The sequence below is a fragment of the Manis javanica genome, chromosome 2 (assembly GCF_040802235.1).
Source record: "Manis javanica isolate MJ-LG chromosome 2, MJ_LKY, whole genome shotgun sequence".
Classification (NCBI taxonomy): domain Eukaryota; kingdom Metazoa; phylum Chordata; class Mammalia; order Pholidota; family Manidae; genus Manis; species Manis javanica.
In genome coordinates, this window is record NC_133157.1 from 80,692,484 (window position 1) to 80,718,092 (window position 25,609).

Sequence of the window (25,609 nt, forward strand, 5' to 3'; positions counted from 1 at the left end):
GGGAAAAGTCTGATGGACTAGATGGTTGCTCAGGCCCCTGTGAAGTTTAAGAATAATAGCTGTACAAACAAAAATCTGGTGAACAGTTGTCCAACAAACACCTGTTGTTTAAACCCTTGCTACTCAAAGTGTGGTCTTGTGGGACAAGGGATTTGTTGGAAATGTGGACGCTGAGGCCCTAACCCAGACTTAGTGAAAAGGAGCAACATTTTTAACAAGATCTGTTGGTGATTCATATACACATTAAAATCCTGGGAGGCTGTAAAGAAAGTCAGCTTTTTCACTGTGTGGTCAGTGACTTTTTTGCCGCGGTCTACAGGTTGACATGTCCTTTCTGAATATACTTAGACCAGGAGACAGAACACAGAGGTGTCTGCCTGCCTGTGCAGCTGGTCATCTGTTATCCCCAGCTCGGTTTCTCAGAGTGCAAAAGAAGACAGCTCTGAAGCTTAAATCAGGATCCCATTACAGTAGTGCTGGAAGCTCTTGGAAGCAGTGCTGAGCTTTGTACTTGTGCCGATTTCAAATCTTATTAAGCCAGGAAGTAGTGCCTGGCAAATGGTTTATCCTGCCTTGGCTATTCATGCCTCCCAATTCATTTTTATTGTGCTAATTAAACCTCAAGTGATATTTCAAGTACAGATTGTTTTTTCCATTATTGAATCTTTGGCCAGCATATTAACGCTGTAGAATTAACGTGAGTCAGATGCTTACTCATTTGTGGAAGACTTTACATTTAAAAAGATCTAGACTTGGCCAATTTTGCACAGATTCCCTTGAAAAGTGCTATGACAGGGTGATACAATTTCTCTGTAAATAAAAGAGACTCTCTCTTCCCTCACAAAGAGACATGTAATTATTTTTTAAATGAATCAAATTCCTAGGTTATGGATATATGTTGATATTTATGGCCCATGCTAAATGGATACATGCAGTCTGAGAAGGTAGTTGTAGTGTAGTGGTAAAGACCTTGAGCTTTGTAATCAAAGCCCAGGTCTACAGGTATTGGGGCACTTTTTGAGGATGTATTTATCTTTTTCAAAACTCATATATTCTTCATTAATTAAATGAGGACAAATTCTTAACTTCATGATTGGTTGTACTGATTAAATAAAACAATAATTTAAAGTACTAGACAAGGGTTTCCATTTCAGTGAATGCCCAATAAATGCTATTACTATTGCTATAATTAAACAAACAAATTTAGAATTGGTAATCATATAAATTTAGGCTTAAAGGGAAAAAAAACTACATTAGATTTTCTAGGGGAATTTAAGATTGTAGCATAACATTATTTCCTGAGTTTTTTTTTTTCTACTTAGAGTTTCCAAACTACATTTATGAAAGGTTCAGAACCCATAGGTGCCAAGAGGGGTATCTCCAAGCCCCATTGGTGGAATCTGGCTGGTAGAGGAGTTCATACTTTAAGAACAAGCACCATGGTGCAGGCCCTGGCTCCATGGTCCCTCCAGAATCAGCAGATAAATCTGTTAATAAAAGAAAAGGGAAGAAGAGTCAACAAAACACAAAAAAGTTGCAAGCTGGAAAGCAGATGGATGGGTGTTAACTGATGTAAGGCTAAGAAATACTGCTTACTAGGTTGGCAGCAGGGAAAGCCAAGGGGAAACTTGGTTTACATTACAGAACTACTCCAAAGCTGAGGAAATGAGAGTACAGGTAACTCCAGGTATAGGAGAGTGGTTAGAAGTCTGTTAAGAAGCAGTTAATCCCATTTTCATTCCATACATACCAGGTGACTGTACCCCTCCCTCCTCAGCAAAAAGCTGGAGGCTTATTCTCTAAAGAGGATAAAAAAGTGATCATGGGGAACTCCAGATTGCTCTGAGGCTGTGAAAACCATAGAGAAAATGATGAATTTACATATGGAATATTGATATTTCCATCCCTCCTCTTCCAAGCAAGACACTCAAAGAGCATCATCTGAATAATTTGACCAGTCCTTTCCCCCAAGTGATTTAATACCAACAAGTGGTACCCAGTAAAGAGGCCAATAATAATGCCATTAAGTGAAGCTGACATTTAAATGTACAGTGTTTCTAATACCTCATTCTTAAGGATATGTGGACAGCTAGAGATCACCAACTGTTTGAGAAAAGCTTATAATATGAAAGACAAACACAAAGACACCAAAGAGAGAAAGAAAAAAAGTTGCATGGGACAAAATGATGTGGAGAGAAAGAAAATTCAAAAGTAATTACTACTCATATTTCATACAGACAGAAGATATATTACAACCATGAAACAAGAACAGGGTGCTATAAAAATAGAAGACTGTTCAGGAACAAAAACAGAGCCTTGGACACTAAAAATATGACAGGGAATGAAAACCTCAAAGGAAGGTTTGAGAGGTAAATCTGAGGAAATCTTGCTATAAATAGAGCAAATAGACAAAAAGGTAGAAAATAAGGGAGAAAGGATTAAAACTTATATGGGCTATCCACAATGTCCAACAACCAAATAATAGGAGATCAAGGCAGTGAAAAAGCATTGCATCCTAATTGAATTGGCATCATTTTTTTTTCCCTTAGTGGTATAGATCACAATGTTGAAGCTATAATCGATGCTGCCTTAAATTCAATGAAATATAACTATTATATAAGATGGTCCAGCTGTCAGTAGGGCTTGTATACATGCAATAACCTTTATAACTAGACAACCCACTTCATTACATATGGAAAGATTTGAAGACAGAGTAGTTGAGTGTGGCATGGACAGGTGGGGGACATTAGCCTTCCGTGTGCCTAGTTCTCATCTTCCATGCTTAGAGGTCAATAGATAATATTAAAATAGGAAAATCAATATAAACATGATATTTAGTGATATAGAGATAAATATCCCGAAAATGTTTTCACACAATGGTTTCAATATTTTTCATAAATTTTGTAGAATTATAGATTCTTCAAACTATGTGACTGTATATTCTGATTGAAAAACAAAACAAAATTAAATTATATTTAAAAAACTCACTGAGATCACACCACTGACTTCAGGAGAGAATTTTTTTCATTATGCAAGCCTCTTTCTCTTTTCTTGTCATGACATACTTCTTAATAAATTGGGAAGCTTAATTATCAAAGAAATTGTCACTGAAGATTAGAACTAGAAGAAATTAGGGCCATATCTTCTAATTGAACAGTGTAATTTTATAGAGAACAAAATACATTGAGAGAAGAGAAATGACTGCTCAAGGCCACAGGGCGGCAGCCATGGTTAGATGTAGGGTTCCTGACTCCTAACCCAGTGCCCATTCCTGTTAACTGCACTGCCTCTTGATCACTTGTATATGTAGCACTGCACTGTTTAACTCAGTTTTATAGGCGTCTCTGAAACCCCTTGAAAGATATTATTGCTTTCTGTTGGACTCTATCGAATAGGACAAAAGAGTTCTGAAGAGGTCACACCAGCCACTGAAAGCCAGATCTTGTTGGCAAGTCCTCTGGCAATGGTGGAAATACCATGAGGCATACACTGCGTAAATCTTGCTCCAGTCTGGTTTTAGTAATAAAGAATAATGGCTTTGTCAGTAAGGACTGTGTCATAAGAGAAGAGTTTATGCATAGTATTGTGAGATGGTGGGTCAGATCTCACTAGGTGGATGGTTAATTGCAATTTAATGGTTGTTGAAGATGAAATGGCTTTTTCTCACCTCCACATTACTCCTGAGTTAATGACATATCATAGGCCCATGCGCACAGCTGTCAGGGTAAATGCAGTTCCTAGAAGAGTTTGTGGTACCAAGCGAGGGGTTAGCTTGACTATAGTATCTGCCATATTGTGATCCACCTTCATATAAAAATACTGTGATTCACATGCGGTTTAAAGCAATGTAAATACCCCATAGTGTTGATCATTTAACAAAGTGATAGTAGCATCAATAAAGAAAAGCTAGTTTTCAAAATGTAAAAGTATAAAAACAGTCTTCTCCTGAAATATTTAAAAAATATTTATAAGGTTTAAGATTTTCTCTGCTAACAAATACTTTCTCAGGGTGTTTTCAAAAAAGAAGTTTTCATTACAATAAGGATCAGTATTTCTCTTTTCATCATATTGTGAACAAGATAACCAACTGTACCCGTGAAATTTAACTATGATTTGTATAGCTTTGCAACATTCTAATGCTGTGATGGTCAAGTTTCACATCTTTGAAAAATGCTTTCAAATGATATTTTCTCCAGTGGTCTGACTTTCAAAATCTAAGTCTGGTAGTGGGTTATATAGTTATGTGTTACTTAATGCAGAAAATGAATTTATGCAAAAAAATGTAGAATGTAGATGTCTCTCACCCTTTTGTTCTTGATTATAAAAAAGTGGAGGGAATTGCTGTGGAGGGTGTGGGAGTAAACAAGATAAGGTGATCTGTAGCTACAATGCCTACTTATATGCAAAAAATGGAACTAGTAACTGTAGAACAGAAAGAAAGGTAGAAAACATAGTTTTATAAACTAGTGTCTTCTTTTTAAAGAAAAGGTTATTCTACAATAATATTTCTAAGAAACATGAAAAATGTGTTTGCAGATCTTATTCCCGCACATTTTGTGATTCATATTAAATCTGTACAGCTTATCAACCTGCTACTTTTTTAGATCAACATAAATCAGTCCCAAGAAGTAAATAATTACAGATTTTTAAGTATAAAGTTTTCAATGTTCTGCTGTTATTTTGATAATGCATTTAACTACTTGTGTACATCTCCATTTACTATTCTTGTTTGACAGGTCTGCCATCAGCAAATTTGGCTGCACCGAACCTCACTGTGGAGGAAGGAAAGTCTATCACATTATCTTGCCTTGTTGTGGGTGATCCAGTTCCGAATTTGTACTGGGATGTTGGTAATCTGGTTTCCAAACATATGGTAAGGCTCGTGTTTAACTCTGCTCATAGTGAGATGAGAGTGTCTCAGAACTTGAGATTTATTAACCTAGTTTATGATTGTTTCAATTTTTATAGAGCCACATAGAGAAATTTATGATGTTTTTGATGTACATTTGCTTTCTATTTATTCTTAATAAACAAAGACTAATGCAGGTTTGCATTTTAGTTATGCATACCCAATAGATTGGAGGGTCTGCTTGTGTGTCATCATGAGCAAGGTGAGAGACTTTCCTTGCAGTCTTTTCCCTTGAAGAAAGGTAGGTAGGAATTCAAGGATTGAATTAATTTCACACATTAAACAAGTATGTCTAGAGGAATAGAATAATATCTGATTTACTCCTTTGTCTGAGCCCAGTGCAGGTCAGAAACCTTTTCTAATGTTACATATTTTTTTCTCTAGTTAGGGGAAAAGAACTCCCAGATTTCTCACTTTGGGATCAGTCCTAATAAAGATTATTTTTGTCTGTTAATTCATTTGTAGAATGAAACAAGCCACACACAGGGCTCCTTAAGGATAACTAACATTTCATCTGATGACAGTGGAAAGCAAATCTCTTGTGTGGCAGAAAATCTTGTAGGAGAAGATCAAGATTCTGTCAACCTCACTGTACATTGTACGTAATCAGACCGGCATGTGTTTTTAAAAGCAAATGATCATGGACACACCTACAGTTGTGGTTGGGGCTCTCTGGGGGCTGCTTAAGTGTGTGAAAAAGTATATGCAGTGTTTTGTGCCTACTTAATTAAGAAACGTCATCAGCCTCTTCCACTTGTTCTGTTTCTGCTAGTCTCCCTTGCTCTTGCATTGTCCTTCTTAAGCTTCTTTTTGGTCTTCTGCTTGTCTTCTGGGCCTTCCCCCTTTTTTGATAGAACGTATTTTGACTGAGGTTATTCTCCTCCTGCTAAAGAGTTTTAAGTTCTGATAAACGAGTTTGTAAAAATTTTTTTCTCTATAAAGGCAATATGAAGCCTTAAAGTGGCGCTACCTAAAATTAAGTGGAGCAATCCTTAAATTATTGAAAATTATTATCATGCAGAAAACTCTCATTGTAAGTGTGTTCATTATAAGTGTTTCTGTATACATCCAAACTAAGAGCTAATATATTAATGCTTATTAAGCATATGTGCGCTATTATCCATTATTAGAATATTAGCACATATCGTAACATTCCAGATTGTGGCGTTCAGTGAGAATGTGTATTCAGTAAAAATCACATCTACTATTCACATTATTGCAAATTCTGGGTTGGCATGGTATAAATTAATGAGGTTTTACTCTATTTGGATTAGGATTTGGACAGGAAAAATAGGAGTGTGCATGTGTGTAATATGAATACACATCACACACATGTAGACACATGGTGTTGATATGCTGGTTAATGTTCATTCATAGCACACATTCAGTATGGAATCAATGGAGTCCAGGACTGCAATCACCAACTGTAATCCTTTGTTACTGTCAGTACTAACACTATGCCGGTTGGTACTAGACTCATAATTTCTCATCATTTTGACCTACCTGGAAGCCTGAAGTCAATGTTATCCCCAAACATATGCAACCAGCTTCCAACTTTATGTCCTAAAATCAACCCCTGACTGCAGGCTTATTTGAACATGGTGGAAGGAATAAGTGGGTTCTGGGCATGGGGCCTGGACTGGTGGGAGGAAAGTGTTGGCCCTGTCCTGTTGCACTGTGGTCTTTGTGTTAGTAAAACAGACCTACAAATGAGGACACTCAGATTCAAAATTTTCTTAGTTCAAGTTACTATCTATGTGGTCACCATGGTCTAAAGAACTGACTTTATCTATCAATGTTTAGATAATGAATAGAAGGCCTAGGGTGATTAAGAATCTTAACAACTGAGATAACCTTTTCAGTGACCCCACTCCGAGTATATTTGTTAGCAGGCTGTGACTTGTTTTCTCTTTTGCCTGATGAATGTGTGCAACCAGGAAACAAGGCAAGGGGAGCCTTACTGGATTGGGCATCACCGGATCTGGGTTCTTGCTCCAGATCTGCCTCGCTCAGTAACCTTGACCACAATGCTTAGCCTCTTTGGACTGGGTTTCTTCATCTGATAAAGGATGTTATTTAATCTCATTAATCTTTTCCAGTCCTTGACTGTGTAACTATCAAAATTGGACCACATTAAGATAAACAATTATGAGGGATTTTAGATACTTTCACATTCAGGATAAGTGCTCCATTCAAAGGTGGTTCTTGGTAATGTTTGTTTCCTTCAAGCAAAAAGTGCTTTATTTTTAAAGTTAAAATAATCTCTAGTTTGTCTGTCCAGGTTTAGAAAGGGCCCAGACAGTTATTAAAGGCTCAAAACATTAATATCTGAAATCCTGGCAAAAAAGGACTATACTACAATGAAATGTGATGCTTTTAAAGAGCATTTACTATCAACTATAAGTGAAAAATACCAGTTTTTGTAATAATCAGTCAGCATAAGTAGCCACATTCATTGCGTTGATCAGTTTGATCTATTTTAGATACATTCTGTGAGATCAGGGCTTCAGGCAAGATTTGCAGAGTCATTTTTTGTCATTATATTATTTAGTGAAGTGTTGTACAAATAGTGGCCCTCAGTATTTTGGAGATGAACCAATATAATCTCAGGGCATATATATTAGAAACCAAAGTTGACTTCAAATGAATTCTTTCCACTGTCAGAAATCTCTGGGAACTCTTTGGAGCTGGTCCTTGCACTGAACAGATCTGAAAATGACCGTGAGGCTCTGGTCTCAGGCAGAGTGGGGAAAGGCGTCTCTTTGAAGCTCTCTGTAGGGAGTTAAATCAACTTTGATGATGATACAGAATATTGATGGATTCCAGAGTTGCTGGTCATGTGTTTACTTAAACCAAATTAATGGTTGAATAGAATCCCCTGTCGATGACACAGACATGTGGAGATGGGAGAATTCTGAGCTTTCTGATGCTATTAACTCTCTCTCTTTCAATTTAGTTGCTCCAACTATCACATTTCTCGAATCTCCAACCTCAGACCACCACTGGTGCATTCCATTCACTGTGAAAGGCAACCCCAAACCAGCGCTTCAGTGGTTCTATAATGGGGCAATATTGAATGAGTCCAAATACATCTGTACTAAAATCCATGTCACCAATCATACGGAATACCACGGCTGCCTCCAGCTGGATAACCCCACCCACATGAACAATGGGGACTACAAGTTAGTAGCCAAGAATGAGTATGGGAAGGATGAGAAACAGATTTCTGCTCACTTCATGGGCTGGCCTGGAATCGATGACGGTGAGTTCTCGGTGCTTTCACACCTGGGGAGAGAACAGGGTACGTCAGTCAGCTGTTGACCAAGTCACGTGTACAAACAAGCACCCTGAACCCACTGGCTTAAAACAGCATTATTTAGTCTTGCTCATTGGTCTGTAGGTTGGCTGGGGCAGTCTTTATTCTGGGGTGCAGGGTGAAGAAGCAGCAGCTACACAGGAGATCTGCTTCTTATGGCAAGTGCCAAGGGCAAGAAGGCAACTAGAAATATGCAAGGCTTTTAAGGGCTGAGGGTCAGGACAGGCACACGGTCTCTTCTGCTTACCTGTCCTCAGCTGAAGCAAATGCTGGCACCAAAGTGGAGGCCAGAGGCAGGAACTCATACTCACCCCAAGGAGGTGATGAGAGATAAATAATTTTGAACACTAATCTGATATACATGTATTATACTTATATCAAGTGTTAAATGAGATTTTGTCCCCACATTGGCAAAACCCATGTAAAACTGTGAGCAGATGAATTGTGTTTGGTTTGCTCATGAACTAGTTAAGATGCATTTTCTAGCCCCTCATCCACTGTGAATCCAGAATCCAGTGTCCTGGAATGCCATGCTTACCTGGGTTGGGCTTGGGCATGCTTTTATCAGGTCCAGAAACGTTTGTCTAGGGGTGGCAATAGTTCCTATCTGACCAATGGTTTGGCTGGGAGAAGGATGACTGGTCAGGAGTCCATTCCATGGCCAGCAGGAGAATTTCAATGTGAACTCCAGTAACATCAGGGACACTTGTCATGCATTTACCTGTGTCAGAAACTCTCGTTCTGTGAAATGAACTTGCCTGTTTTATCTTGTTGCTCAAAATACCTGACACCATTGTGGAGGCTGAAGCTTTTGTTTGGATATTGGGACCTGCATGTGAATAGAATTCATCTTAATAGTCCTGAGCTAGAGCCACACAAACGTGGGTGGGCCAAGGGAAGGGAGCACTGGAGGCTGTGAGACAGGGCCTGCTTGGGCAACGTGTGCTCGTGTGGCTGGCAGAGCAGCCCAAGGACAGTGGTCACTCATGCACCTTTGCCAAACAGTCAGTGAGAATGCAATCATTCCCATTACACAATAAGTCTTCCCATTACCCTGCTATTTATTAAACATATTTTTAAATGCACAAACTTCCTTAGCGTGTTCCAAATGTGATTTGAATCATGTAAGTTTGATTTACAAACAGCCTTGCAGGAGGATATAAAATGAACTCTGTTTGGATGCCTTACCCAGACACCCTTGGCAGTTGTCTTTCCCATTAAATCTCACTCTTAATTGAGAGTCTAGCTGGTTGGCTACGTTTGCTGTAGTAAATCTCTAGATTATTATGTTTCTTCCTGTATGTTTGGGGGAATACAGCTTTGTAGTTAAATCCAGAGGCTCTGCTTTGAGACAACTGCTTTCTCCTTTGTTTTTAAATAAACTTCTTATTTGTAAATTATGTTAAATTTACAGAAAATGTGCAAAAGTGTACAGAGTTCCCAGGTACTCTTCACCCCGTTTTACTATTGTTGGCATCTTGCATTATTCCCGCCCATTTGTCAAAATTAAGAAACTGACATTGGTACATTACTATTAACCGAACTTCAGATTTTCTTTGAATTTTTCTAGCAACTGCTTTTTGAAACCTTTGGAGGTGAACTTGATTCAGGGTGAAGGGCTGGCATTTGAAAGTTTTAGAAGTGGTTTATGTGCTTTGATATATGCACACATCTGTCAGTATGAAACTAGGAGCTTCTACTTAGGATTTTGATGTATTTTCTTTTGAACATTCCTTAATGTGCTAATGTTTGGGAGAGCTTTACTCCTCTTATCCGTGTGGCCTCATTTTTACTGATCACTTCTATTTAATTTAGTTATGATAGGAAAGAATTGTTTTCTAGCATAAGAATATTCCCTTTAAAAGAAACAGTCATTTACTTATCAGAAATTAAGCTAAATTTTATTTCCCTCTTCTTCTTGTTCATTTATTTGTTTTTATCAGGTCTTTATAAATACAAATATCTACTTTTAGAAAAGACTGACTTTTTTTTTTCTTTCTCTCTTTAAGTATTTACTCAAGGGCCAACTATCAAGGAGTAATAAATGAAAGTGGAAATGAAAGAGACTTGGCCCAGGGTGATAGTGGATATAAATGGCCCTAGTGGGTCATAAACCAGTGTGACCAATTAGAAATTGACCTCACTTGGCTTGTGTGATAGAATCTCTGGCATTTATGAGATTTGTAGCCATAGCATACTGATAATGACCTTTCTTAGAATTGCTTCCTTTCCCTCTTATCCCCCTTAAAAACTAAAGAAAAATAAACAAATAGCAAATATATATGTATAATTTCCCTGCTGATCTAAAGGTACACTACAAGTTAAGGACAATAGGTCAAGTTTGGGTTTACATCCTTCAGTATTTCTGCTGTCATCATTCAGTAACTGAGGAAGAAGTTTCTCACAAGTCTTTTTAATAAGAAGTTTTGGCTATTTTCCTTCCTATCTGTTTTGATGAGATCCTTGTTATGTTGCATTGCAAGTTTCCTGGCTTACAAGGAAGCAGGCAGCCTGGGATCATGGGGCAGCTGGTAGCTTTCCCACATGTATGCCTGAAGGATTCAAATGTCAGCTCTGCTGTCCCAGAGTGTGCGCTCCTCATTCACCTTCTAACTGGGATTGCCAAGGGATGGTCACCTTGCTTAGGAATTCACTCTCTGTTTGGCGATAGAGAATGAAGAGTGTTGAAAGGAATTAAAACAAATAAAAACAGATAAAAAGCCCCTAAACCAAAAGTTTTTAAGCTATTTCGAGAAGATGATGGGCCTGACTGAATGTGATGACAGCCCTGATTGCCTTTAATACTGCATGGTAGGGGGATGCTGGGTGTGCTGGCAGACCCTCTGCTTTCCACTTGGAGAAGGGATGGGGCAGAGAGACCTCCAGCCACCTCAGCCAGGCCAGCAGGGGTGCCATCTGCAGGGTGTGAGGATGTGAGGCAGGCAGTACAGAGCCCCATAGAGTGGCTCTCCAGAGTGCTGGTATCTTGCAGACTCTGACACCAGCCCCAGCCAGGGTGCTAATGAGGAAGGACAGGTGTTATCAGCTCTTTAGATGTCAGCAGGGCCCCAGATAAGAAGCCAATGCCTTCCCATCTGTTAATCACTGAAAACCTGGCGAGTAACTGAGAAAGGGAGGAAAGATTTTTCCGGACTCCAAACACTAGATTGGTCATTTTGGATCCCACATTTAGAACTGAACTCAGTTCTGGTCAGTTTTGGGTTATGTTTAAAGCACAAAATGCAGCTTTAAGCTTTAAGATGAAATCTAGAGAACAGTAATATCAATTTTTTTGGCACATTGAAGAGTGCAACTTGTGCCAATCAAACATATTTTATTTCCTTTTTGCTTTCCATTGTCCCTTTAAAATGGGCTCATTAGGAGTAATCTTGTCTGGCTTCTGAAACAGTAGTGTCCACTCCTTGTTACACATTAGAATCCACTGGGGAAGTTTTAATTATTTATTTCAATAACACACATTCCTGGGGCTCACCTCTAGCAGTTCTGATTGAGCAGCTCCTGGATGAGGCTTGGGGTTTGGCATTTTTCAGTTTAAAGATCTCCAGTGACTCCAGTGTGTGACCAAGGGTGAGAGCTACTGGTCTGGATGAGAGCTCTGATCTGAGGAAGATTTTTCTGCTCCTTGTTGAGTAACAGACAATCCTTTGGTCACTTTAGGTTGCAGACAACAAAATCTCAATTTGAGAACTAGCATGTCCCATCTGAGTTAGAAACCAAAACTCTGGACTTGATGTGAGGGCCAGGAGTGCTGGGCCCCACAGAGAAAGTGCAGGGTTATCTGAGGATTCCCCAAAGATCCTGTCATATCCTATTTAGCTTACGGGCCAAAAATAAGACTTGTCTAAGATGTAATTGATCCTCTGTGTGGCTGTTAGTGGAATTCAATCTTACATAGAAAAGTCCCCTTGCGAACACAAGACTGCGTGGAGACTGAATGGGGATTAGAAGTGGTGGTGAAGGGGTGCTTGTTAAGCAGAATTTGAAGCAGAAGTTTATGGCAGACAGATTGCTTGTGAGTGTCATGAGGAAGACACTTGGAGCCTTTGCTGGCATCTTCTGATCAGATAGCACAAGTTTCGAGAATTTTCAGTCATCCATTTCTGTAAACGTCACTGTGTTGATTGAGTAGATCCTCTGAAATCTTTACCCAAGTGATTAACTCTTAGGCTTGGGACAAACCGAGCCAGAGCACTAGATGACAAAATACCCATGTTTTAAAGCTCGCCATTCTTTAGGCAGTACATAAAGAGCGTCTCAGTGGCCCACTCATTCAGGAAGACAGTCACAGCCCAAGAATGCTCATTCACACAAGCAGTGGGAGTTAGTGACTTATGCTTCCTCATTCAGGAGCAGCTGTCTCCTATGCAAAATGTGCGTCAGGAACAAACTATAAATATTGGAAAGAGTTTTCCCCACAGCTTCTCATTCGTGCCGTTTTATCAAAAGATTCATGACGTCTGGGTGAACTAGAGCTCTCTGCAGCACTTTGAATTGCCCTCAACCTGGCAGATTTAGATGTGGTGTTCTTAGGCCAAAGAATGTAGGGAGAGGAAATTTCTCCAAGTGTTGCACATTAAGAAAATATAAAGCCCCTGCTACTTGCTTTTGGCTATTTGTCAGGACCTTTTTCTTGCCCTGGGAGTGAAAAGAAAGAAAGTTCTACCTGCTTTGCTTCCTTAAATAAAGAGAAGAGTGTAGTTCGGCTATAGACTCATAATAACCATGATAATTAAGATTTATTCTTAAATAGTTCTTTATGTCTCCAGAGTATGAATGTTAATTAATTATGCTTCCCAAAGCTCCTGAGGAGTCGCTAAGCCAATGCTATTATCCTCTCCTGCCCTGTGGAAGACTCCTTTGTTACAGAGAAAGTGAGGAGGCTCCCAAGACTGTAGGGTATGCCAGTGGTTCAGCCAGAGGAGAAACCCAGACATCTGAACCCCCAGGGTTTTCAGGTCCTGAGTTCAGTCTGCCATTCAGGAAGGGGCGTAGAGAAAGATCGGGTCATCAAAGGCAGACTGCCGTGACTTAGAAAACACTGTTGATCAAACAAAGACAGTTTATTTGAAAAGAACAAGCCTTTTGTCATTGCTTTGTCATATGGAATTCTTCGAAATATTTTTCAAGATCACACTAAAGAGAGTCTGAAAATAGAATAGGAAGAAAAGTCTTTTTTTTTTTTTAGGGCATTAGAGAGAGACTAAAAGCTTAAAGGAAGGAAGCAGATATGTCTTCTGGCCTCCACCATTATTTTTATCTTGCAGTAGGATGGGAAGTGAACCCTGCTGTCAGGCCACCTACCGTCCCACAATTTGTTTAATCCTACAAATGTGTTTTTCCTCCCACTGTAGAGTCTTACAGTGAAAAAGCTATGGATATTTACATAAAGTCACAAGATGTGCATATGAGCTACAGCTGAGATTGGAAGATGGAAGAAGAGAGGCCTCCACTTTAAGTCATTTAGTATAGAATTAAGGGGACGGTCAAGTATGTTAATTTGATATTGTTGCAGGAAAAAAGTGATTGTATCATCCATGCTTAGAAGCCTAATGCCCTAAGAGGGTCCATCTCTTGGAGGTGCAGACATCACATGTAATATGGAGCTTTGTTGGGGAGCAGGTGTGGCCATAACGGGGTCTCTGCTGTTCTTGTCACGGGAGTGTGTCAGGTGCTATGCTCTGAACCTGTGAGTCCTGGCCCCCTAACTCCTGACAACAGGAATTAGGTCGAGAACAAAGGACAGGTGAGTGTAGTGCCTGGAGACATTCAACATCTCTCCGGAAGATAGAATTTGAACATCAAACAAGCAGAAGTGTGTGCTTGGTCTTCACCTTCTCTTGGTTGGGAAGGAGTCGCAGCTTCTGCACTTGAGTGAGCTGAGCAGGTAGAAAGTGGCCCACTGCTTGTCTGGAATGCCAGTGGGGGTAATGGAGTTCCTTCCTGAATGCCCACACTTTAGTCCAGAGATACCTGCATTGTGTTCCAGAGATTCCCATATTTTATTCAGGAGATGCCCACATTTTATTCTAAAGATGTCTAACATGAAGCATTAGGGCCTGATACCACCTTCTGCTGCCTAAATCTGAGATTTCTTTCTTGATGAGCTCCTAAGAAAATATTCAAGGAAGCACAGCCATTCTCTGTTCCCAGCTAGAAGTGCATTACTTTAGTCAGATGCCACTCTTTTACCAGTCATTCATTCCCTTGTGCTGGCTTTTCTCCCACATGGCCAGTCTTTGTCTTTCCTTATCACCTTCTAGGCCTGAGTATCTCCAACAGGTGTTTCTACCTTTAGCATATAGTGATATATAATAAACATATTTAAGCTAAATAAAAAGAACCAGTTGAAAATTAAACTTAAAAATTGCAGGATATTTTCAAAATTTGACCATTGTCAGGAGTCTAAAATGGAAGTGGTGATTTTTCTCTGTCTGCATTTAAAATGAGGTTAATAATTACTTCCCTATTGGAGGGTAAACAGCATGGGAGGTTAACTTGACTGAGAAGTTGCTAGAAGCAAAATAGTGTGGTTGATGAGCTGGGGTCAGCTGGGGTAATGTGATCCTTATTGTTCAGAAACTCTAGCGGTCTGTGCATCCTGCCACTTGCCAGGCTTCCTAAACCTTTGTACCTGAAGAGGCATTTCTTTTTTTTGGCCAGTAGGCCCTCATCAGACATAGTACAGTATGATAGGGAGGAAGAGGAAACCATTATTGTTCCACCCACATTGTCTTTCTGTGAGTTTCCTGATCTTGCACTACATCTGGCTACTCCTGACAACAAACGTAAAATGACAACTTCTCACATGTTGGGAAAATGAAGTTAGGAAAATATAGTGCTTTACAGAAAGTTTAGATGTGACCTAATGGCTTTGCTGGTGAATGTGGTAGGGACGGCATGCACTGATGTGAATCATAAATCTGGAAAAGGATCTGTTTCTGGGCTAACCTATTTACTTTTATTCACAGCCTAAATCCCATTTTTGTATGCCTGACATTTGCCATATTGAACTGATTTGATGTTTTGGATCTTCTTGGGGCTTTGTGTGAGTCATGTGTTTGGGTGCTCGCTTCCTGTGATGAGACTAATGCCTGCCTGTCAGTCAGATTCACCAAAGCCCTTTCAATGTGTGGTTTAGATAAACCTGGCTGTGGTTCCTCAGTCTTTCTACTTTCTTACGGAATTGCATGTGTAAAAGCAGGTGGTGACTGTCTGGGGTTCCTGAGGGCATGAGAATAAATCAGCGTGACCAACCGGTCTCAGTTTTAGCACCAAAAATCCTGCATCTAGAGAAAGCCTTCATTCGTGGATAAACTGCAAGGATTTGCCTGGGACTATGCAAGTTTTGAAACTTAAAGCCCAATGTCTCAGGAATTCTCCTTGTCTCAGGCAATCTGGGATGATTGGCGAACCTAGTACAAATGAAGGTCTAACAGACTTATATACAAATTCTTAAAAAAGTACAAAACAAGTTATACTTGGATGTTATACTATGAATTGTTAAACTCATTAAATTCTTTAAAATAGGTTCTGTCCTTCTACCTTGGTGGTAGGATCATATGTTTTTAATGACTTAGAAAGCTGGATTTGAGGATTGAATTGTCAGATTCTTGGATTCCATGTGGGAACATAGAGGTTTTGGTAGAGCTGGTCCCCAGCCATGTCCCCTGCCCTTGTGCCTCTGACTATATAGTGAACGGTATATGAGAGGTAATGGTTGTGCTTGTGGGCACCACAGCCCACCTGTCCTCATTCAGTCCTCATGCCTCCCTTGGGTCTTGGGTCAGAGGGTGCCCATACTGGTGGTGGAGCCACCTGTCAGCTGACAGGAAAGGCTGGTCAGTCCTAGGAAGTGTGTTTGGGGCCTTTGGGAGGGGAATTCTGGGTCCTGGGCACCCAAAGTGAGGTCTAGGAGAGAAGAATGGACTCTGGTGGGCAGCTACCCTTGCAGATTCAAACTATGTTGAGGGCACAGTGAGAAGGGGACCAAGGTGGAGTTTTCTAAGTAATGGATTACCAAGCAGTTCCAAGAATGACTTGCTCACTTTGGGTATGGGCCTTTCCTTCAGCAGGAGTAGAAAGTACTCATAGGGAGGGGACTTTGCAAAGGAAAGGGACTTCTGTGATGGGTGGGTGACCTATAGATGACATCACTGGGGCTGCCAGTGGGGTTTCCTGATGCTTTACTCACTGAATTACTCCTTAAACTGCAGGGGAACCTTCAAGGCCCTTCTCAGGAATGTCACATCTACTACAAATTCTCACAACGCATATTGACATATTGTAACTTGAAACCACTTTAAAATGGTGTTTGGAATAATACAACTCAAAAGACAATTGAAATTTACTGGATTTGATGACTTTGTTTGAATTGCTGCAGGGTCATCATATGTGGCTGCCCACGTTGTGCACTGCACAACTTCAGGTGGTACCTTTCACACAGACTAAAGTTTGAATGGCACCCCCAAGAGTTGTAGGAATCAGGGCCCTGCACAGCAGCATACAGTCTCCCTGAATAAAAGCGTACAACTATTTACTTAATTTGTCCCCTGCTGAAATAGATATTCTTCTAGTTGAATGGTATTCAAATTCTAATTTGAACACTGGGACTTTTATTATTACTGTTATTAAATATTTTATTATTTTTAACTTATTTTATATCTACTAATTATTTACTATTTAGATAATTTTTATATATTATTACTATTATTATTAAAAGAACTACTTTTATTTCATTTTTCATTTAGATTAACCTTGATTATTCACTGGGGAAACCATGAACAGTAAATTGGCTCATGTTTTCCTTTATTTTAAATGATATTTTTCTATAATATTTCAGAAGTAAAATTGGAATTGAATAAGCTTTATGGTTTGTAAGTTTTATTTTTTCACATGGTAGGTGAAGACTGAAAACATAGGAAGTAGCTTTGGAAATTCGTTTTGTGGTCACTTAAATGTTATATCAAAATTTAATTTTATTTTCAAATAGGCTTTAATATAAATACCCAGTTAGTTCTGAATGGAGAATAAGTAGCAAATTTTTTCCCCCATTCATCTACTGATGGGTGATTTGCATTTTATTTTTATTTATTAAAATTTTTTTTTATTAAAGTGTAGTTGATATCAAATATTATATTGTTTCAAGTATAGAACATAGTGATTCAACAGCTACATGCGTTAAGTCCTCACCCCAACTAGTGTAGTTGTATCTGTCAACATAGAAAGATGCTACAAAACCATTGACCATCTTCTCTATGCTGTGCTTTCATCCATGACTAACTTATATGATTGAGACTTTGTGCATCTTTATTCCCTTCACCCATTTCACCCACTTGCCCTAACCCCCTCCCCCATGGAACTACCAGTCACTTCCCAGTACCTATGACTCTACTAACAAATGTTTTTGTCACTGGCTCTTGCTGGTGATGATTTAAAAAAAAAAATTAAAAATTGAAAATGTTTTTGCAGATTCTCATGGAAATATTTAAAAATATAATATTCTGATCATCTTGATGACTAAAGAAGCATCCAAAAAATAAGTGTGTATATTTTTGCATGTCTTCTGACATAACATTTATTTATCTCTTATACATAAATAATTTCAATAAAAAAAGTACATTTAGTTTTCTGTGTTATATTAGGGCAAAAAAAAGGTTAATTCGACTTTGTCCCCTACCTCCCGGCCCCCAAAGACCAAGTGGAGAATGACACTGTGCTTTAGATATCATTATACAGGCTACCTAATAATGTGTTCATCAATGCAGATGGACCTGATAAAACATAGTTTGAAAGCAATACCCAAACCATAAGAGAATAGCAAAAATGGCACAGAAATGTTCAGTCTCTGGAAAAAATTACTGAGATTGCAATTAAAATGGACAAGTCTAATGCACATAGTAAAGAGAAAGAAAAAGATAAAAGATAAAAGAAAACAAAAGAAAAGAACTGGTTATAACTCACTGATTGCTTAAGTTTTTCCAGCTAATGTAAATTATAATTTCTCTTTATTCTTTTGGAAGGGTAAAGGTCATGGGACTGGGGAGGGAACAGAGTTAACATGAAGCAAAATGAGAATTCCAGGTTTTATTTATCTGTCCTGTAAACAATCTATTCAATTATAAAACTTTCAGTATTTGTGGTATGGACTTGGTAATGGGGGGAATCTAGTAACCACAATGTTACTCATGTAATTGTATATTAATGATACCAAAAAAAACTTTCAATATTTATTTAGTTCATTTATTGGGTGGAAGTAATTTTTAAACTTTGAATGCATACTTACAAATCTTTTGCTTTTTTGCTTTTTAGGTGCAAACCCAAATTATCCTGATGTAATTTATGAAGGTAGCTATCATGTTGTCTTTGTTTTGTATTTTTTTCAAAATGTCTGTCTAAAATGGAATAAATCAACTAGAAGAAGATCTTTATGCTCAGTTAAATATACACTTCAAGCATGACATAGGCCAAAATAATATTTCAAAAATCATTCAATATTGATGGCCATTTTCCCTTGATATTTACAGTGCCTGTAAATAGCATTTTCTCTCTCATGCTCTGTTCTTGGAAGTAGTAAATCCATTCTGCTGTAACAGACATTTTGTTCCATAATTGGGAACTAATTACCTGTTTAAAAGCCATGACTACCAAGAAAAAGGGAGGTGTATCCATTTCTAGCTATGACAGTAAACCCAATTCAGAATTAGGTTTCTCGGATAATGAGGAAGTTTGGCCCACAGACAGGAACCTCAAAGGTAGGGCATGTTTTAGGGCTGGTTAAACCAGCAGCTTGACCATATTATCAGGCACCCAAGATTTTTTATCTTTACACCCTCTGATACCTGTTGGAGCAGTTCCCTATCTATTAAGTCTGAAACTGAAAAACTGGTGATTCAGACGTCTTTAAAAAAGTTCACATGTGGGCTCAAGTTCCATATCAATGCTGATTCCATATTCCTCTTAACCCAAATAAGATGCATCTGCCCTGGAACTAGTGTTGCTGATTTCAAGGCTGGCTTATGCTCAGGCTCTGCCACCTCTTTGCCAGGTGACCTTAGACTAGTTACTAAACCTTCTTCATCTGGCTTTCTTTAGCTGTAAAACCGGTGGTTCGACTCCATTTCTAAAAACCCTTCCAACTCTGGAAATCTTTGACTCTTAGATGGTGTGTCCCCTCTCATACTTATATTGGATACTTCATCAACAATGGGTTTTTGTTGATACACAAAGAAAGCCCCTAAACCTGGTTTGGAATTTGACCAACAAACAGTGATGTAAAGACCTGGGTTGCATAACTTTCTGGCATCATGCAATCTCCACACCACAGCAGATTTGACCCAATAGTTGGATCATGTTCCATCCCAGCTGGGCTGTCGGTGGTTTGGAGCCTTTGCGATTCATCTTTCTCCATTGCTCTGGGTGGTACTGTGGCCTTGTGTTTGTTGGCAACCTAATGACAACTTCACGTCTCCTTCTCTTTCCCATTTCTTCAATTTAAGATTATGGGACTGCAGCGAATGACATCGGAGACACCACCAACAGAAGTAACGAGATCCCTGCCACAGATGTTGCTGACAAAACCGGTCGGGAACATCTCTCGGTGAGTGGCAGGGATGGTGTGTCCTAGATCGGTTCTGAGCATTTTGGATGCTATATGTTGGGGCAATGGAGCTGCTTCAATTCATGTCTTTCAACAGACATTTTTTTGTTCAGAAGAGTTTTGGAGGAATCAATAGAAAGGTTTAAGAGAAGTAATAAAGGTACAATGTAGCTTCTGACTTCTTGGTTCTGTTGTGTGCCCTTTAATTGCTCATGGTTCCTATTTTAAATAATTGTCCTTTAAAAGGTTATCACTAGGTGAGCCAGAAACCATCCTTCTCATTCAGGCACATGTATAATTATTCCTGTCCACCACACCTTCACATCTGTCTCCTTAAATATTTTAATATAAATGTTGGTACCCACCAAATTTAAGGGATCTGGTAGGTTCTGGGACTGCAGAGGGAGGATATAAAAATATGAACAATATCAGGGGAGTCCACTACGAGCTTATACTTTAGCCAGAGTCCTAACATGTGAATGAATACTAGCACCTAAAATACAAATAGGGGCTGAGCAGTGCATTGCGGGAGATAGAAACAGAGGGGCAGCGGCTCCGCTCTTCTCTGCTGGGAGAGCCAGAAGAGCCTCTGGGGAACAGCTGGCATTTGGTGTGGCCTGTGCACGATAGTGGGCATTTAGACATAGAGGAAGCACATTTTGGGTCTGTGAACAAGAGCTTGCAGACTGGAAAACAGTCTTTCTTGGAAGGTAAGGTGTGTGAAGGGCAACAGTCAGGGGCAAGGTTGAAGAAGCTGGTCGTGCCAGGTCGTGAGGTTTTGAAGCACAGTGCCAGGTGGCTAGGTCTTTTGCATAGTGAGGAGCCACTGAAGGGGGTGAGCCAGGGCAGCAGGGTCACATGGCCCCAGCACCATGGCAGGCTGGTCTGTCAGTGGGTCAGATCAAAATCCAGCGGGCAGGCTTCCTTCCTTCTTTTTTTTCCTCACTTGTCATGCACACGCAGTCCTATGTGCTGTGAGCTCTGCCTCCCCATAAACTCCAAACCCATCCCGATCTCCTCACCTCCATGGCCACAGCTGTAGGCTAACCCAGGGCTTGGTACTTTGCAGCCCGTGCACCAAGCCCAGCTCTCCACCTGTTTTTGTGTGGTCTTGCAGGCTAAGAATAGTTTTAACATTTTTTAAGTGGTTTGAAAAAAAAAATCCAAAGAAGAATGATATTTTGGGACACATAACATTTTATGAAATTCAAATGTCTGTGTCCATAAATAAAGTATTATTGGAATGCAGTCATGTTCATTTACATGTTGTGTGTGGCTACTTCTGTGCTACAGCGGTGGCTGGAGTCATTGCAGCACAGACCGTAGGGCCTGCAAACCTGGAAACATTTACTGTAAGGCCTTTTACAGAGAAAGTTTGCCACAACTGCTCCTTCCTGGATGACCTGGACAGCCTCCTTCCTGACTCCCAGCTCCTGCTCTTGTGATTTTTCCAGCCTTTCTCCATACAACAGCCTGAGTTACCTTTTCAAAGCACAAATCAGATCATCTTTTATTGTCATTCTCAAAGTCTTCCCAATGCAAGTGTAATAAAACTTACATTATAAAAGCCCAACTCCTCCTCGTGGCTCACAAGGCCCTACATTTCTCTGCTCTTTCACGCCCTGATTGTCACCATGTGGCTTTAGCTAGGGTAGCCAGCAGGCAGCCATTACCATGGTTCTTTTCTTCTGGGCAGTTACGATTGTTTAAATGGTCCTTCTTATTTATTGTTTGCTTGTTTAATGTTGTTTCACTTCCCTAAATTCTTTAGTGAGATTCTTTCTATCTCAGTGTTTTTCACAGCTGGTCAGTGTTTTTCACAGCTGTATGCCTAGTCCCTGGAATAGGGCTGGCGCCCAGGAGATGATAAAAATGGCAGACCAATAAGACTCATGGTGAACACTGCAGAAGGGGTCGCCGAACAGAGAGACTGGAAGTGGGGTGACAAGTTAGGGAGGGGTCTAGAGAAGTAATAAAAATGTGGGATGTATCTTTAAACTGGGGCCATGGCAGTGGGACCAGGAAGCTCATGAACAGATGTAGCTCAAGTGCAACTCAAAATATGCACATCCCAGTACTTGGGCCCACACTCCCCGGGCATTTCCAGAGATGACTCCTTGCGCTGCACTGAACTAATGAGGACAAATGCCCTGGAAAATCAACTGCAGAGTATTTTCTACTTCCTGCCATGTGCAATCATTTCAGTTTTTATTCTCCTACCAAACCATTCAATGTTTGGTGGTTTGGGAAAGTTGTTTGTGTACATAAGGAATCCAAGGAGCATGTGTTAAGCCCACAGGTGTGTATCCATCCCAATTGGGATTGAATGAAAAAAATTATGTCACCTTGAGTTTGCTCTTTTGAATCTAAATGGTACATTTCAGCCCCTAAATGGGCTATCTCAAGATGTTTGAACTGTGGATAGTAGGGCCCCTGGAAGGCCAGATGAGTGAAAAGAATCTTTGTTGAAAGTCTTTGCAGTATGACTCCACCTGAGGTCCTTAGAAATTTGCATGAGAGAGAGGTGCAAAACAGTGTTTTGTAGAACTCAGAAAACATTTAAAAATTGTGGATGTGTGGGTCAGATATTTGATACATAACCAGTCCTTGATCATGCAGAGGCCAGTTAGATTAGATCAAGAGTTGCAGAGTCAGGGAGCTGGTATGGAAGCTAAAGGTGTCGTCAGAGCATTTAAAAGTCGGCCTCAAGAACCATCTCTGGTCTGACATGTGTCCTCATGGACCTTGCTGGACCCTCAGAGGAGAGCAGCTCCTTTGTCTATCCTGAGAGATAGCAGATAAAAGCCAGCCAACCTACTAACCAAGAATAAAACAACCAAACACACTCACCCCTGCTTGTCTGCCACGTAACAACTGCCCCACCCCAGCAAGAACTATATTTATCACCCAGTCCATCCATGAGGAAATAAATCCTCTCATTGTCACAGGACTTTTTGTTTATTAAATGATTCTTTACACTTAGAACTGCTTCAGCAGATTTAAGTACTTGTTAGCAGGTCATTAGCTACTTTTTAGCAGTGAAATCCCTTCCCATTTTCTAGGTTGATGTAAACATTCTGTGACAAAATAGAGAAGGCAGTGTAGGTATTATTGTCCCCATGTACAGATTGAGAAATGGAGGCTTGGAGAAGTCTGTTAGCTCTCACAGCTGGTGAAGGCAAGGTGTCCTGTGAACATGAGGACCCAGGTCTCCTACAGGCCAGTCACATACTTTCCAAAGTGGCTAAGGAACTGTCCGTGGTGCTGCAGACAGGAGGGGCGGCTCAGCACAAGTCCTCCAACGTCTTTCCATCCATTTCCTTGTCTACAAAATAGTTTGACTTTGTTTATTCAGGTATTCCCCTTCTATCTGTAGAAGTCTGGAATTTAATAATAAAGAGACTTAGAACTAAAATACTGTGAAAGCTTTCCCATGAAAATGCTCAGTAGAAATAAAGACTTTTTAAAAGAACACCAAAATCATCAGATACATTTGAGAGAAATGGTCTTAGATAGAATAAGTTGATCCATAATTAGTCTTTTAAAAATTGTTAACATTCTGTTTGTATATAGGCTGTGGGGACAATGTTAAGTCTGTGCTCAAACATTTGAAAAGCACTTCCTGGGTGAGCCACTCATAGCTGAAGTACAGAGGAGAGAATCATCACACCTTTGCTCCACCCTGGCCAAGGGCTTGTCATGTGCCCTTTCTATGCTTTGTGACTTATTTAATGTTGTTCCCATCTGACATCAGAGAAGGTGTCTTGGGAGGATTAGCCATGTGTTTTAGTATGCTGCCTGAACTCTTGGCCTCATGCTTTGGGGAGACAATTTAATGGGTAAATCACATATAAATCACAGGCTTTATACTTGGGCAGACTGGTTCAAATCCCAAGCTTGAGAGGTGTGATCTTGGGTTGCTTATTTAATTTCTTCTAAATCTCAGTTTTACCATTATCATGATCATCATCATAGCCAACACTGACTTGTTATTTACTGTAGTAAACACTGTTCCAGTCCATTATCTGCATTAGTTCATTGGGGATTTATAATAACCTGCAAGGTAAAATTATTATATTACCTATTTTTCACATAAAGATTATGAGATGCTGAGAGATTAAGTAATTCTGAAGACACACAGCTAGTAAGTGGTAAATCTAAAGTTTAAATGTAGGAAGAACCTATGTTCTTAATCTCTATACTGCTTCTTGCTATATGACACAGGCATATGTTAGGATAAGCTGTGCTGCAGTAACAAAAATCCACAAATCTTAGTGGCTTAAAACAGCAAAAGTTTATTTCTTGCTTCCTTACATATGTTGGCCTCATCCTTATTCCAAGACTAGGCGACAAAGCAGCCACTTTTGGGAAAGTTAGTGTTTATTTTGGCAGAGTGTAAGAGAGCACTTAGGGTGGGGCTTTTCAACCTTGGCACAATTGACATTACTATTGATAAATGGTCCTTTGTGGTGGGGGCCATCCTGGGCACCATAGGATGTTTAGCAGCATGTCTGGCCTCAACCCCCAGGTGCCAGAAGCACTCTCCCTCCCAGCTGTGACAACCCCAGATTGCCACATGTCTCCTGCGTACAACATTATCCCTGGCTGTGAACCACTGCCTTAGTTCAAGATTTCACAGTAGCAATGAAATCCTCCACTTGACAGTGACATCTCAACTCATTGGTCAGAACTAAACACATGAATCCATCTCCACCCTAGAAAGCCAGGAAGTGAATCTTATGAAGAGAAACAGGAATGTTTGTAAACAGCCCTAATGAATACCACAGATGGAAATGATGATGTCTGTCTTCAGAATTATTATGCAGATGAAATGAAACAAAGCAACTTAAGCATCTAAATCAACATGGACCTCTTAGTTTAGAGCAGGAGTCAGCAAACTATATCCAAGTCCAGCGATCATCTGCTTCTGTAAATAAAGTTCTATTGAACCCATCCCTGTCCACTTGCTTATATACCATCTGTGGCTGCTTTCATGCCACACCAGCAGAGTTGACAAGTTTGCAAAAGAGACTGTATGGCCCCGAAGCCTGAAATATTCATGATCTGAATATTTTCTTTTTACAGGAAAAGTTTGTCAACTCCTGGTTTAGAGAATCAGACTTTTCTTGGAGGCAGGACCTTGGGCTGAATGGAAGCAGACCCACAGCCCAGCTTCCACCTCTGTTTCTGCAATGTTAATATGCACACCATTAGCGTAAGGCACTTGTCCCTCTGTGATGTCCAGTTCAGTGCTGTGGCAGGATTCGTGTAGACCTTCATCTTCCTTTTCTGCACATCTGCATTTTGCAATAATGTTTTTAAATTAAAAAAAAATTTGTATTGAACTCTATCGTACATATAGGAAAGTATATTTTAAGTCTACAACCCAGTGAACTTCCACAAATGAACTCAACCACAGGTGTCTGCCTACTCCTTTGCAGGCCTGCTCACAGCTCCAAGGGGACCCTGACTTCTAAGAATAGCAATAGCCAACTTAAAAAGACCTTTTAATTATGGATAAATTTTAAACTTGCACGAAGGTAGAGAGATTAGTAAAATGAACCTCTTTGTGTCTTTTCACCAGCTTCAAAAATAGTCAATATTGTGTCAATCATGTTTCCTGTACTATCTATCTCTCCTCTCTCCAGGTAGGTAGGTAGACAGATAGGAAGAGATCAATAAGATAGAGATATAGTGTCAATTAGATACCCAGTTTTATATGCTTAAACTTAGGTTTTTCTCAGTCGTAAAGTTGTGGTAATAATAG

The 25,609-nt window shown here is 39.8% G+C and overlaps 1 protein-coding gene across 8 annotated transcripts in view; it reads left to right on the forward strand.

Annotated features, from left to right (window-relative positions):
* The window catches only part of NTRK2 (neurotrophic receptor tyrosine kinase 2), a 311,589-nt gene that overhangs the window by 42,998 nt on the left and 242,982 nt on the right, over window positions 1-25,609 (forward strand). For all 8 annotated transcript variants that reach the window (XM_037023528.2, XM_037023531.2, XM_037023529.2 and 5 more), the window contains 5 exons: window positions 4,737-4,873; window positions 5,375-5,507; window positions 7,866-8,171; window positions 18,555-18,590; window positions 19,742-19,842. In XM_037023528.2, coding sequence (XP_036879423.2) covers window positions 4,737-4,873; window positions 5,375-5,507; window positions 7,866-8,171; window positions 18,555-18,590; window positions 19,742-19,842 — 713 coding nt within the window. The remainder of the gene's footprint in view (window positions 1-4,736; window positions 4,874-5,374; window positions 5,508-7,865; window positions 8,172-18,554; window positions 18,591-19,741; window positions 19,843-25,609) is intronic.